We start from the raw sequence: 14,687 nt of genomic DNA, 5'->3' as shown, positions 1-14,687 counted from the left end.
GTTTTACGTCTATTTGACGCCAACGCGACTCGGACTTGTCCTGACACTCTCCAGAGCTGTCGACAAGCCTCCACAGTCAAACACCAGGGATCTCACATTGAGGAACTGGGTTGCGGGTACCGGTACTGAGCTGAATACCGGTACTGCATCGAGCTGGTACGAAAACGCAGTATAAACTCGAATTTCCAACGTACGGGTTCTACGGAACTGGGTATTTGGTACCGGAACTGCGGGGTACTGGTACTCCAATCTGAGTACCGGTATTCAATGCTGCAGAATGCAGTTTCGTGTAGTTTGTAATATTTGAGTTTTTGAGGGGTCTCTTGGGGATTGTTACATCATGTGTATAACCCTACCTTTCCCCACTTACTCTCTCTTTGTGTTGAGACTTGAGAGAAGAGGAAGGTAGGTTTTCTTTTTCTCTCTCTTGATTTCCTTCTCCAATCTCTAGTGGAATTGGGTTTTGATCTCTTTTTCTTCTTCCTCTCATTGGAAGCTTGCTATTTGGACCTTGAAGAAGACTTGGAAGTGAAGAAGGGAGCTTACTTGAGTATTAATCTCCAACCCTAGCTTTGCTTAGCTTGGTTTGGAGCTTTTATTAAGTTTAGTAGTTTTCTTACTATCTTTGATTGTCAATTTTGTGAGGATTTATGGAATTAAACCTAGTTGTAAGAAAACTAGGGTTTAATTTGGGGTTTCTTGTTGTAGAACTTTTGGAGTTGAATTGATGATTGTAGAACTCTCTTTTAGGTTGGATTTGAAGCTTTCTAGCCTTGGTTTGAGCTTTGGACAAGTTCTCCTTGGTTGAAGGTAATTTCCACCTCTTTTATGTATGATTTTTGTTGAATTTCGTGGCAAGTTTGTTAGAAGCTTGTAATCCTTTTAGAATTTTTCTTAGGGTGCTAGAAGTCTCCAGGACAACTTCGTTCGAGGAAATGAACAAGTTTCGAAGGGTATCCAGTGGATTTGACCTCGCCGAAATGGGTGAACTCCTTCTATATCTTCTACTTAGTTTTAAGACTTGAAATGGTGCATATTCATGCTAGTTATAATATGATAAAATTTTTGAATGCATGTTACACCCATGTTTCATGTAGGAGTTTTAGGTTCTATGTAGTAAAGGCTTGTAATGTGGATATGTCTACTAAGTAGTACATCATGGTGTTTTCCTCTTATGCAACAATAGAAAGCATGTTAGTTATGAGTAAATGATATGTCTCTTGGATCTTTTATGGTTAGTGGATTTAGTAGATCAACTTGCATGATAATTAACATTACTTGTTATAGACAAGGTAAATGTGACACAATATGATAGTAGCAAAATCATATTGTACTTAACTTAATTGAATAACTAGAATTCGACATTGTGACAATAGTATCCAACCTCTAGGTCGCTAGTTGACATACCATGTTTTAGACATGATGAATGAGATTCCTATGTTGTTGATCATGCTTGCTTGCCATTGTGCTCATTCGTACAAGCTTGTGAGGCTCGCTCCCTACAAACCGGCACTCCGGAGTTGGCCTATGCGACATCATGCTCGCCCGTGCGGGATTGGGCGCCGAAGTGGATTGCCGTCGGCGAGGCTCATTCCTAGCGGGGGAATGTTGATTACCACGGGGCAATTAGGCACGACGCAAGCCAGGACTATACCTTGTGTAAGTCCTCGTTAATTTGGGTAATGACAATTAAACATAATAATTTGACTTCACTACTAGATAGTGCATGACAGTTGGATATTGCATTAGCTATTTACATGCTCATTCATATGATAGAGTAGATTTCATACATGTTATATAACATTGTAAGTTGGAGACATAGTGGTACTAGAACTTTTAATTCTCGCATATTATTCATGCTTTATTATGTCATTTTATTCCCCACTTTTGCCTCAGCTGATCTAGTGGTGTAATTCGCTTTTCTCGGTGGCTTACCCACTGGAAACTATTGTTTAATAGTTCTTAACCCCATGCACTTGTTGTTTTTGTTCTCAGAGCCATACACTACGGGATAGGCTAGGGACCGTGGCAAGAGAGTCGCGTCTAGCTAGAGCCTGTCGGGAGTGACCTGCATAGGTGGACACCTTTCTTTTGTTAACTTTGAGAGGTGTACTTGACCATTGTATAGAGACTACCCTTATATTCCATATGTATTTTTGGTAGTGACTTGATGTATTTTCTTTTGGGGATAGTTGAACTTTATTTGTTTACTTGTTGTTTTATAGATTAGTTTTATATTATGCTCTTATTACCTTGCTAGGCTTATATTCCTTGCTCTATTCTTTAAATGTTTGAAATAGACGCCTTGTGTGCACCGGGGAGTACCTTGTGCATACGGGGAGTTTGTGCACGTGCCGGGTAGGCTTCCGCTGGAACCCGGGCGTGACAAATTATATTGGTATCGGAGCCTAGGGTTGAGTCTTAGTGAACCTAGTAAACCTTAAGACGGTTGGACCATAGGAAATAGGCTCGTGAGAGACAGGTCTATATGATTTTCGAGCGAAAGTATTACGATTGGGCCGTATCTTTAACTCCGAATGGTTGGAGTTTGATTGAAGTGTGCAACTTCTAACTCCGTGGAAGGTCACGTTGGCGGCTGACAACGTTACATCGGGAGTTAGTTGTGAGGCTCACTTCACTACTTTTGCATGATTGGGATTTTATTTTCTTTGAATGGGGTTGCGATGGTGTGGATTTTAATAACTTGCGCTTGTTATGTTTGTTGTAGCTTGAGATGCCGACGACTCGCTCTAGGTCCGCCGGGGCGGCCGAGGCAGCTAGTGCGGAGGAGGTGGATACCTCTGCTACCTCTAGATCTAGTGAGGTCCGTGAGTTGAGAAACCAGTTTGCTGTGCTAACGGATTTGGTGGCACGACAATCGACCAACAGCAAGCAGATGCAGCGCGCCGATAGGAGGCGAGGATGAAGCGATTGGAGGACTTGCTACTTCAGCAGGCTTCTACTAGGATGACCCAGGATCCTTCACCGCCAACGCCGACAAGAGGTGCGACCGCATGGGCACAATCACCAGCGCCAGGCACTTCATGTGCAAATAGCGCCGAGCACATCACATGCAAACAACGCTGGCACTACTCCTAAAAGCACAGTAAATGCTNCGCCGGGGCGGCCGAGGCAGCTAGTGCGGAGGAGGTGGATACCTCTGCTACCTCTAGATCTAGTGAGGTCCGTGAGTTGAGAAACCAGTTTGCTGTGCTAACGGATTTGGTGACACGACGGCCGACCAACAGCAAGCAGATGCAGCGCGCCGATAGGAGGCGAGGATGAAGCGATTGGAGGACTTGCTACTTCAGCAGGTTACTACTAGGGTAACCCAAGATCCTTCACCGCCAGCGGTGGCAGAAGGAGCGACTGCGATGGAACAATCACCAGCGCCAGGCACTTCATGTGCAAATAGCGCCGAGCACATCACATGCAAACAACGCTGGCACTACTCCTAAAAGCACAGTAAATGCTGAAAAAGAAAGGGACGACAGATAGACTACTTTTAGAAAGCAAAAAATGTAAGGAAAAATAAATTGGTCTTCTTGTTTCTCAGGAAAAAAAGATCTCTCTGTAAGGCGTTTCTTATCTATTTATAATCTCGCCCATTGTTATTTAGTTATTTGCATGATCGGTCACATCCCTGATTTCGTAGGCCATTACTAGCCAATCTTAACCGCATAAGCCTTAACTGCTTTTCGATTTTCCGTGCGTTCTTCTCTGCCCCTGACGCACCATATGTCACTTATCTCTGGCCTCAAGGGTTATGCTTGAGGTGCATCCTAGTTCACCACGTGGCGCGATTTTTATGGCGCCAACACAAATATATAGATACAAATATTAAATCGAGGCACCCATTCTATGACAAAACAACGCAATTATGCAAACAAGATTGGAGAGATCGTATTTTTGTGGATAATAATAAAGTGCCGGAAAGAGAAAAGAAACAATAAAAGAAATCTGGTGAGAATTGTATTTATATTTAGGATAGCTTCTTCAATCTAAGCGTATAATTCATTATTGTTCCCTAATACAAGAATAGGGGCTTGCATATTATTCGGGCCTTACCCCCTGGCCCTTATCCCCATATTTTAGGGCTGATAAAACGGTAAAGGTGGTGGAGGAAGTAAACCCCACGCTACCTCTAGTTGTTGACCAGCGTTCGCGTTCGCCGATCTGTAGGTAGCTTGATAAGGTGCCATTTGAGGCTGTGTAATTGCCGGTGTTACTGGGTGTTGCAACACTGGCGTGACTACAGGTCCTTGTGGACCCACCATATGCTGTTCATTAGGCGCTAATAATTGCCCAATCCGGGCAATATTCTTATTAGAAGTCATGATAGCGGCTAGAACTGCATCTAAGCGAGCGGTGCTTTGATGACATTTTGGTCTAAAATTTGTAAGACCCGTGTCATCTGACCAAGTGCCTGAGATAAGCTTGGCTCGTGATGAGCCGACTGCCCACTAGTTTCACCTCTACTAGCAGTACAGCCTAATGCTCATTTGCATTTTCAGTGCTGATTGTCTGGTCATTCCCAGAAGATCGAGGAGCAATCCAGTTGCGGAGGTTCAAGGCAGTATCGTCAGCCATATAGTGAAATTGGTGAAAAATTACCTAAGAAAAAGTTATCCCACCAAGCATGCCCAAAAAATTGCTGCGAGCTGATTTCTTTGACCTTTGACTCGGTCAATGTCCTTCTTCAGGAAGCGTGCGAAGAGGTAGAGTGGCTACTGTAGATGACCCTCGAAGTTTGCGTCCACTGTCTAATCAAGCGATTCGGCTGATAATAGATCGGATCAGCCGAGTTCAGAGATTTCACGATAACTTCAGTTCAACTAAATCAACCGAGTTAAGAAACAGCACAATATTTTCCAGTTTGGCTGAAGAGTCGAATGGTATTTATATATTGCTCAAAACTAGAAGATGTTTGCAGAAGAGGGTGCGCTGATATGGCGTACAATTTCAGATAAAATTCTAACCTAAAAACTACTCCTAAAAAGGACAGTAAATGTTGAAAAAGAAAGGGATTACAGATAGACTACTCTTGCAAGCAAAAAATGTGAAAAAAAAAAAGAAATTGGTCTTCTTGTTTCTCAGAAAAAAAAAAAAAAAAATCTCTCTGTGAGGCGTTTCTTATATATTTATAATTCCGTCCATTGTTATGCAGTTATTCACATGATCGGCCACATCCTTGATTTCATAGGTCATTACTAGCCGATCTCAACTGCATAGCTTTAATTGCTTTTTGATTTTTGGTGCATTCTTCTCTGCCCCTGACGCACCATATGTCACTTGCTTGAGGTGTATCCCAGTTTACCACGTGGCGCGATTTTTATGGCGCTAACACAAATATATAGATACAAATATTAAATCGAGGCAGCCATTCTATAACAAAGTAACTCAATCATGCGAACAAGATTGGAGAGATCGTATTTTTATGGATAATAATAAAGTGCCGGAAAGAGAAAAAGAGAATAAAAAAAATTTGGTGAGAATTGTATTTATTTCATAATTTCTTTTTTCTTTTAATATTGACACATGATTCTCAATTTTTTAACATTTTTTAATTCAAAATAACGTCCTTTTGATTAATACTTTTGTAACGAATCACCGGCCCAAAACCGGCCCAAAATATTTAAACCCAGTCATTATTGTTAGAGAAGTTTTTTTATATACCCAATGACAACTCCATTTCCATCCGATGTGGAAGTATTAGAGTGTCACATTAAGCGTTATAACTTTATTCACTGTAATTTAATTTGAGATTTTAAATTTAATAAAATTTCCATATATTTTAGTTAAATTCACAAATTACCTAACTAAATTTGATAAAATTCACCTTCTAATCCAAATCTAGTTTAGGTAATTAAAACAAACAAACTTAAAGGGTGCACCGATCAACAAAATAGCTAGAGTTGAGGTGTCTACCTCAAAATGTCCTATAGCGAGGGAATATCCATACATTACTATACCTTCTTCGTACAACAAGAGAAAAAAAGCGCACTACATTGACAAACGCTCACGCATATAGAAGAGAAATTTCCGCATCTCTATATTTATCCATGATTCCCAAAAAATCAGCAATTGGAGGTGGAATGTATACAAGATAATGATTCACACATGCCCCTTCTTTTTGTGTCTCCCTGTTATGGTGCCAGCCGTGAATCTTTGGCGGCCGTATTTACCTGCCTAGTGAGATAGGCCTCGTAAATCTCCACAACAAGCCGCGGGTCCTCGTCCACGAGTTCCTTGTACTCTACTCTCTCGGTCAGAGTGGCCATGTTGTCCATTATCAACGAAAGGGCCGCCTCGAGTAGCGGTTTCGCATTGTGCCGGTGGGCAAAGGCGTAGTTTGCAAGGGCATTGTCGTTGTTCACCTTGGACGTCATGAACTTCTCGCAGAAGCACTTGAGGTGCTTCACTTGGTACTTCTCTGCTAGCACCAGAAGGTCGCACGCCAGCTGCTCATCCAGAAGCACTTCCGCGGTGTACAAGTAGTGGACGAACGAGCGGAGCACATCGTAGGAGACGTCGTGGATTTTTATTATGCCACTCCGGCTCTCCTCCATCTCGTTCTCCAGCATTGCCTTAAAAACGGGAGACCTGCTGATCTGATTATTCACACGCGCACACAAAAAAGGTTCAAATTTTTGATAGTTAGAATTGCCAATAACTCGAGAGAGAAGAACATCAAGGGTAAGAACCACTATTCTAATCAAGCAAAGGTAGTTGAGTTTCACCTGAATACATACAAATGGTCTTTTTGCCTGCTCAAGCTATGCAGAATTATTGCTCGAGAGAGCATATGAAAGAAGCTTAAACAGCTTTTCATTATAAAATCACCCCAGCAGCTTGTTGCTGAAGTTAGAAGCAGAAGCCTGAAATTGGAGCTCTTGCTTTTGAGGTCTCAGAAACTTGTTTGTTTCAGATTTCCACTACAGTCAGAGATTTAGAACTTTTAGCCTCTCGAATAGAAAATCACAATTAACTGCTTACCCAGAGCACAAGAGGGACAAAGCCAACAACATAGTTAACTAAACATAAAGTATGATTAACATAACAATCAGAATATTGGTTATCAAAGACAAAATCAACAATCAAAGAAGATTCAAACTTGAAGATTTTGCGTACCATCCCACTGTACGCGCCAGCAACTATCAGGTTCTATTCTGATTCTAATTCTTTTGCAATGTATTTTTATCCCAGGATAGTATAAGACTCACAGAAAGGGAAAAGTTCTTATGTGGAAAAAAAAAAAGGGTCTCTTCTCCTCCAAATCTCCATCTCCATCAATCTAGTCACTTCCGCCCTCCATCTTATATCCTCAAACAGGAGTTCCAAATTTATCTGAATAGTAATGCTCTATGATATTTGGATCTTTGGGTTGCATGAATAGTGACTATTTATTTTGAACGAGTGCTAACATGTGAGAATTGAGTAATGGGTTTGATTTATGGGATTAAGAGATAATTGAATAGCATCAATTGGTATATTAAAAAGAATATAACACAAATATGTTCTTAAGTTAGCACACTGTTAATAAATAGTTTCTATACATGTGTATTATCGGAAAATTCCTAAACTCTGACGTTAAGAAAACTTGAGACTAACGTGCAAAATGTGCAAAGTGGAGAAGACTTTTGGGAGCAATATAGTAACAAGTATCATCAAACTTATATCTGCATTATTGACTGACTCGTGGGAACAGTAGTCAAAGACTAGTACTAGAAACTTGTATATACTACGTAGTAGTATTCATGACTAAGCCCAGGGATGCAAACAGATCCGGGTTGGTGGAGCTCTCGCCCCGACGGGGGCAATAAATGGGAGAAAATAAACGGATTCGGGACAAGAAACGGGATAAATTTTACCATCCGAGACGAATTCGAGGCAGGAAACGGGAGAAATTTTGACCCGCCCCGAATCCGCCCCGCCATGATCCGCCCCAAAAATCATTTATATTTTAAAAAAATATTCCTCAAAAATAATGTATGTACAAAAAAAGTTTAAAATACAAATAAGTTCGTACTCTCATTTCTATTGTATTTGAAACTTTTGAATTTTGTTTTGAATTGTGATTGATATTTTTAATTTTTATAATTGATATTGTTAAAATATATATATACTATTATTAAAAATTATTAATTTATATTTTACAAAATATTAATAATATTATAATTTTATAAAAAATATTAGTTGGCGGGGCGGATTCGGAGCGCCGGCGGGAGGCGGGTTACGAGGCGGGGCGGATTATGGGATGTATTTTTTAACCCGTCACGGATTCGGGGCAGGAGGCGGGGCAGGATTTTGCTAGTCAGGGCGGGAGACGGCGCAGGGCTCCCGCCCCCAGATCCGCCCCGTTTGCATCCCTAGGCATGCCCATTAGTGCTGTGCTAGAATAGTTTTTAGCACCTTGACATGCAAGGCTCCAGCAACAATGGCTCTAGCAACACAACAAGCCGCAAGCTCCTGATCCATATTGGTGAGGTGCTAAACGCAAACTAAACTCACTTTTACCATAAGTGCGTAAGGTATCGAAAATTAAGTAGAAGGGAGAAGACGTGTTGTAGAGGATACTTTTTTTCATATTTGAAACTGAAAGACGTCAGCTATTCACTGCCACACGCATAGTCAACAAAAGGAAAAAAAACAGAGAATTACTTATCACTTCGAGTAAAACGGAGCATTAATGGAGAAATTCTGAGAGATCTAATAAATGGGGAACATGAATGAAAAATGCACAAAACATAAAACTTGAAAAGGGCCCACCAATTTAGTGAAGAAGAAAATCTATGACTAGAAGAACTCAAGAATCAGCTCTAAGGGCTTCTTTGGTTCAAGTTTGGAATTGGAATGGATAATGGAATGGGAATGAATTGGAATGGTAATTGCATTGGCCCACTTCCCCTAGATGTTTGGTTCATTCATGGATTGGGAATTGGAATGAATTATTCTCATTCTATTGTTTAGTTCGTATAAACTAAAAAATAATAGAATAACATAATACTAATTTTACTCTCAAATATAAGTCTATAAACCTATTTAAAATTTATGAAAAATTTAATACTATTCTCAAATTAGAGCTTTGCCAAACAAATATCAAATTTATTTAAAAAAATTATGTAAGAAAAAAATTATAAAAAATATATAAAATTATTTCTCGCCGCCGCACCACCCTGCTGCTCCGCTGAGACTCGCCGCCGCGCCACCCTACGACGCTGCAGCGTTGTCTTCGCGACGCCTTTAGGGTTAGGGATAGGGTTTTTGAGAGAGGATTTTTTTTATGAGAAAAGGGTGGAGAGATCGTACAGGAGAGAGGATGCGTGGGATGGAGATTGATGGCGTGGGCTGGGCTTGAGGGAGAGGTGTGGGTGGGCTTGGGAATGAAATTTCAATCCGGGCTTGGAGACCAGAATCAAGTTGAAAGCTATTGGGCCATTCCCATTCCGGTCCGGAATAGGAATCCGAAACCGATTCCTGCGAATCAAACAAAATTAACCGGATTTGATCAAACCGATTCCCATTCCGTGTCCAAAATGGACGAACCAAACAAGCCCTAAGAGCAATAATAATCAACTGCTATTGACACCAAGGTTTAGTTTGGTATGGATTAAAAGTTGGGGGGCTAAGCATTCTTCCTGTAACACTTCATGGAGTATAAAAAAAAAAAAATTCTTTTACTAATGTTTGGTCATGTCATGAATGAAATTAAGGAGAGATAAAAGAAAATAAGGAGAGAGAGAAGTGAGGAGAGGGAATGCAAAAATAGAAAGGAGAGAGGGATGAGAGAGCAAGTGAAGAGATCGAAAATAAAAAAGAGAAAATAAGAACAGAAAAGTTAAAAGGGAGATAAAGAAAGAAGAGAGAAATGACAGAAAAAGAGAAAAAAAGAAGAGAGAAAATAAGGAGAGAAGGTGAAGAGAGAGAAAATACGTAGTGAGAAAGTGAAGATATAAGGAGAGAGAAAATAAGAAGAAAAAATGGAGTGAGGAGCGAGAAAATAAGAAGAGAGTGAAGAGAGAGAATAAGTGAGAAAGTAAAGAGAGAAAATAAGGAGAGTGAAGAGAGTAAGAAGAGAAATAATGGAGAGAAAGTTAGGAGAGAAAATAAGGAGAAAGTGAAGAGAAAGGAGAGAAGAAAAAAAAAAGTAAAGAGAGAGTGAAGGGAGAGAAAATAAGGAGAGAGAAAATAAAGAGAATAAGAAGAGAATGTGAAGAGAGAAATCGAGTGAAAAGAGAGAAACCGAGTAGAGATCAAATAAGGACAGAGAATGTGATGAGAGAGAGGGACGCGAAAAGAGAAAGGGAAAGAAGAAAACGCAAGGATGAGAGAGGAGAGAGAAAGTGAAGAGAGAAACTAGGAGAGACTGAAGAGAGAGAAAGTGAAGAAAGCAAGGAGAGAAAAGAAAGGAACGAGAGAAAGAAGAGAGAAGGTGAAGAGAAAGCAAGAGAGAAAAAGAAAGGAACGAGAGAGAAAATAAAGAGAAAGAAAGTTAAGAGAGAGAAAGTTAGAGAGAAAATAAGAAGAAAAAAGTGAGTGGAGAGAAAATAAACACCTGTTTCACCTTCTTTAACCTTCCTTTAACCTAGTCCCCTCTAGGTCAACAAATTTGTATTGTTGGAGGTTAAAAGGAAATGAAATTTTAATCTTTCTAAAAGGTTCACCCCACGTACCAAACATAGTTAACCGGAGTGAAAGTTTACAGAAATAGCATCTCACCCCTTTTAACCCCATAACAAACGTGCCCCAACTGTTATAGCAAATTTATAAGTGGCTTCTAGACCTATCAAGCCCATATGGATATCATTTCCAAACACCTACTACAGAACATAAAGGAAGATTCTTTCACATTCGTAGTCATCTATAAAGTTGTGTCCTAAATTACAATCACACAAAATTTTAAATCATCACTAAAGGAAAAGGTACATATATCCAAAAAATAAAATCCTACATCTAAAGGATGAATTTAACTCCTATCATCTACAGTTGCAGCAAATATCAACTACACTGTGATCACATGCAAATATGCGACTGAATTTTTTTGACTCCACAGGAAACAGTTATCCGCATCTAACCTCAACTCTTCTCTTCTATACATTAATTCTTCTCTTCTACAAATTGGAATTAAATGAATTGTTCTTTTCTACATCCTTTTTTACTTTCATAAAGTTAACCAAATCGATCTCACATAGCAATAGATTATCGGAGCTTCATCAGCTTCAGTATTAATGCTTGCTTTTACAAAAACTAACCAAATTCAAAGATACACATATAAAACACTCCGGTTGCACAACTAGGAAGACATAAATACACTGATCAAACAATTAAATGGACGAAGTGTTAGTTAGACGTCGAAAAGCAATAGTACCGTAAAATATTTAAATCCTCATACCCAACTTGATTCAAGTTATCTACATGCTAAAGCAAGCAGAAGCTAGGATCTAACTAACTTTTGATATTTTTATGGTCTATTCAACTTTTGGTAACAAATTTAAAATGATAATAACCATATCGCTCATAAACACAATAGCCCTATTTCTTCAAACTACATAAAGCAGCAAAGGAAATAATAATAACGTGTAAATGAAGCTAACAGGTAATTTAACACGTTCATATCAGATATTCATAAAAGCTCCATCAACATTAACATCACAACAGTGTTTGAAAAGGCGCGCATCAGGCGCGCACCTCAGTGCCTAGGCGCGAGGCGTGAGTCTCAGCGCCTCAAGGAGTGAGACACGCGCCTCAGACGCGCCTCGTGATATTTACGTTTAATGGATCTAAGGTTTGGGTTTTCGGATTTTCAGTTTCTTCAATATATTCAAAATGTTGAGAAAATTTTTTTAAAAAATTTCCTAATTGAACGCTTTCTTTTCCTTTTCTCTTGGTCGTTCTCTCTTCTACCCCAATGGCAATAAGTGGTAGTGGTAAGAAGAAAGACGCAGCAGCAAGCGCATATAAGTTGAAAGTTGAAACATAATTTTATTTTTAGGCTGAGAACATTTATACATGCGATTTCTTTACTTTTTTATGATTATTTTGTTTTTGTATAGCCACATTAGAATTTTTTAACATAAAATATCCATTTAAAATAGGCTTGATAAGAATGTTTTATTTTTATTAGATATGCGCCTCACCTTCTTGAGGCGCGCGCCTCGCGCCCAGACTCCATAAGGCCTTTGCGCCTTTTTGCGCCTTGCGCCTTTTCAAACGATGCATCACAGAGTCTTGATTGAAAGCATCTTAGTTAAACACATTCTCTGTAGTCCTCTATTGTGAGAAAAACCAACATGCATAAAGATATTAAGAACATTTTAAATGACAATTATATTTAAGTGTTTAATTTGAAGAGCTTTAATATGGTCAAACACATGCAGTGTCGAATTTATGTGAACTGAACAATCAACTGTAATGCTCATGCTTTCTGTTTGTATGCAGAAATTGATGAAATCAACATCTACAAATTCAAAATCATTCATCTTTTCAATCCTCTAATTGAAATCCCCCTATCAACTTAAGTGGAAATATAGGTTTCTCATTGCTGCCAAGTCAACAGGTGCTACTTTTCTTCAGAAGAGTCAAGAAGCAGAGTTGATACATTCAGAAAAAGAAATAAAATGCCTTTACCCCCAGAATATTTCTGTTCCACCAAATGGTAAAAGCGTCGTCCTAAGAATTGTCAACCAATTTACTGAAGAATAGAACGAAGACGTAACGATTAGAACAATCCTGGTATATACTACCTAACAATCGTTGACAACCTTACTGAAGAAGAGATAGAAGACGTAAAGATTACAATAATCTTGATAAACACTACATTTCAGCCAGCCAACTAAATACATTTTTACATTGATTATCTAATTTCCTGGCAAAACAGAACTACAAAATATGTTGTCCCACCTACTTCTGTGACCAAACAAAATTGAGAAATAAGAAAAAACACACAATTAAACATAATGACTATCTACTTTTAGCACTTCTACCCTTTAAAATCAGATCAAATACTGAAAACCTAGTGAACGTCCATCAATAAAAGACAGCTAGGATGAATGTTTGTCAGAGATTTTTTCTAAAGATGCATTAAAAAATTGATAAGTGAAGCAGTTTTATGTAAAATTTGCAGTCAACTATTTAATTCCTGTTAAATATCTTATCATAACACATTCTTATCTATTTAGTCTCCTATCTGATAAAATGAACTAGTTCAATCTCCATTTAATTAATCTCTGTTAAACAAAATTCAACAATAGTCTCACCCAAATTCTTTAATCAAAGTTTCAAAAGAATTTTAACCTAGTGTAATCTCAACTACTAATCACAATTGAAATAGAGAAATTAAGGTGTTAATGGTTTGTTTTTGTGCTTCACATGCGCCCCACAAATCTCAATATGCAATACACGTGCACAATAAAATTCTCCGTCCATCAATACTTACATCCAGTCCCAGATGGCACATAAACCTGAATCATCTGCAATTGGCTATGCAAACTCTAACTTACCTTTCAATTTCACCACCCGTGGCGACAACCCACAAATCAAAAATCCCCTAACTTCCAATTTCACACGCCCCAATCGCTACAAGTTGGTGTTTTTCAGCATTCGATCCACCAAAAAGAACGCAACCGACACAAGATCGAGCAGATAAATAACAGGAGATCAAAGAAACCCTAGCGAAGGTGACCGAGCCATCCAAAGCAACTCATCACCTAAAGTTCAAATGCCATCGAAATTCACAACTAAAAACGCACATTACGAGGCCATCAGACCCCGAGAGGAGAACCCACAGATCAACAATCCTAATTTCCAATCTCACGCGCCCCCAATCGGTCAAAGTTCGCGTTTTTAACCGTCCAAGAGACCAAACTCAACGCAAGAAAACGCGCGACCGAGAAAAGGAACAAGAAATCGAAGAGGTAGAGTTAGGGTTTCCTTACGAGGACGGCGCGGTGGGCGGGGACGGGAGGGGCGGCGGCGGCGGCGGAGGAGGAGGAGGAGGAGGAAGCGTGGAGGAGGAGGTCGGGTAGGAGTGACGGAGGAGGAGGAGGGAGGCAGGGATGGACGGTGGAAATAGTGGGAGGTGGCTTGGGATCGTGGGAGTGGGAGGCGAGGCGGAGGAACTCGAACCTTGGACTTGAGGTCGTCGATCTCAGCGCTTTGAGCTCCTGCCTTCGTCTCGCTCGCCTCGTCGTAGCACTCCTTGGCACGTCCCGCGCTCCTCCTCTTCGTACTCCCCCCTGCACGATTGGCACCACATCGCCCTCCTCCTCCTCCTCCTCCTCCTCCTCGTTTGGCCTCTCTCTCTCCTCCCTTGGCCTCTCTCTCCTCTCTCTCCCTCTCCTCTCAAACCCCTCTCTCTCTCTCTCTCGGCTTTACCCCCACGCTCTCCCAGGATCAATTTGCCTATACACCCTTGCAAGCCAACCAGAGACGCCCACGTGGCAACCCTAATGGGATTGGTTAAAAATGCTGTATAATATACACTCAGAATTAAACCGGAACTAGTGAAGGAGATTTACGCATTTTTTTTAATATTTTGAACAAACTAATATATTTCTATATTTATGTTATTATTATTTTATTTTTAAAAAATTAAATTTAAATTTTTTAATTTTTAAATCTAATTTTAAATTTTAAATTTTAAAAAATTAAAGAGCTAAAAAAAAAAATTAAAAATTTAAATAGAGAGA

The 14,687-nt window shown here is 39.6% G+C and overlaps 1 protein-coding gene across 1 annotated transcript; it reads right to left on the bottom strand.

The window, feature by feature from the left end:
- On the bottom strand, positions 5,898–14,344 carry LOC109716863 (BTB/POZ domain-containing protein At4g08455). Its single transcript, XM_020242469.1, is given in 4 exon segments — positions 5,898–6,611; positions 13,935–14,120; positions 14,122–14,199; positions 14,201–14,344. Coding segments are annotated over 4 exon segments (783 nt in total). The 5' UTR covers positions 14,255–14,344; the 3' UTR covers positions 5,898–6,146.

Source organism: Ananas comosus, linkage group 1 (assembly GCF_001540865.1).
Source record: "Ananas comosus cultivar F153 linkage group 1, ASM154086v1, whole genome shotgun sequence".
Taxonomy (NCBI): domain Eukaryota; kingdom Viridiplantae; phylum Streptophyta; class Magnoliopsida; order Poales; family Bromeliaceae; genus Ananas; species Ananas comosus.
The sequence above is the reverse complement of the archived record's forward strand: the minus strand, read 5'-3'. Positions and strand labels throughout refer to the sequence as shown.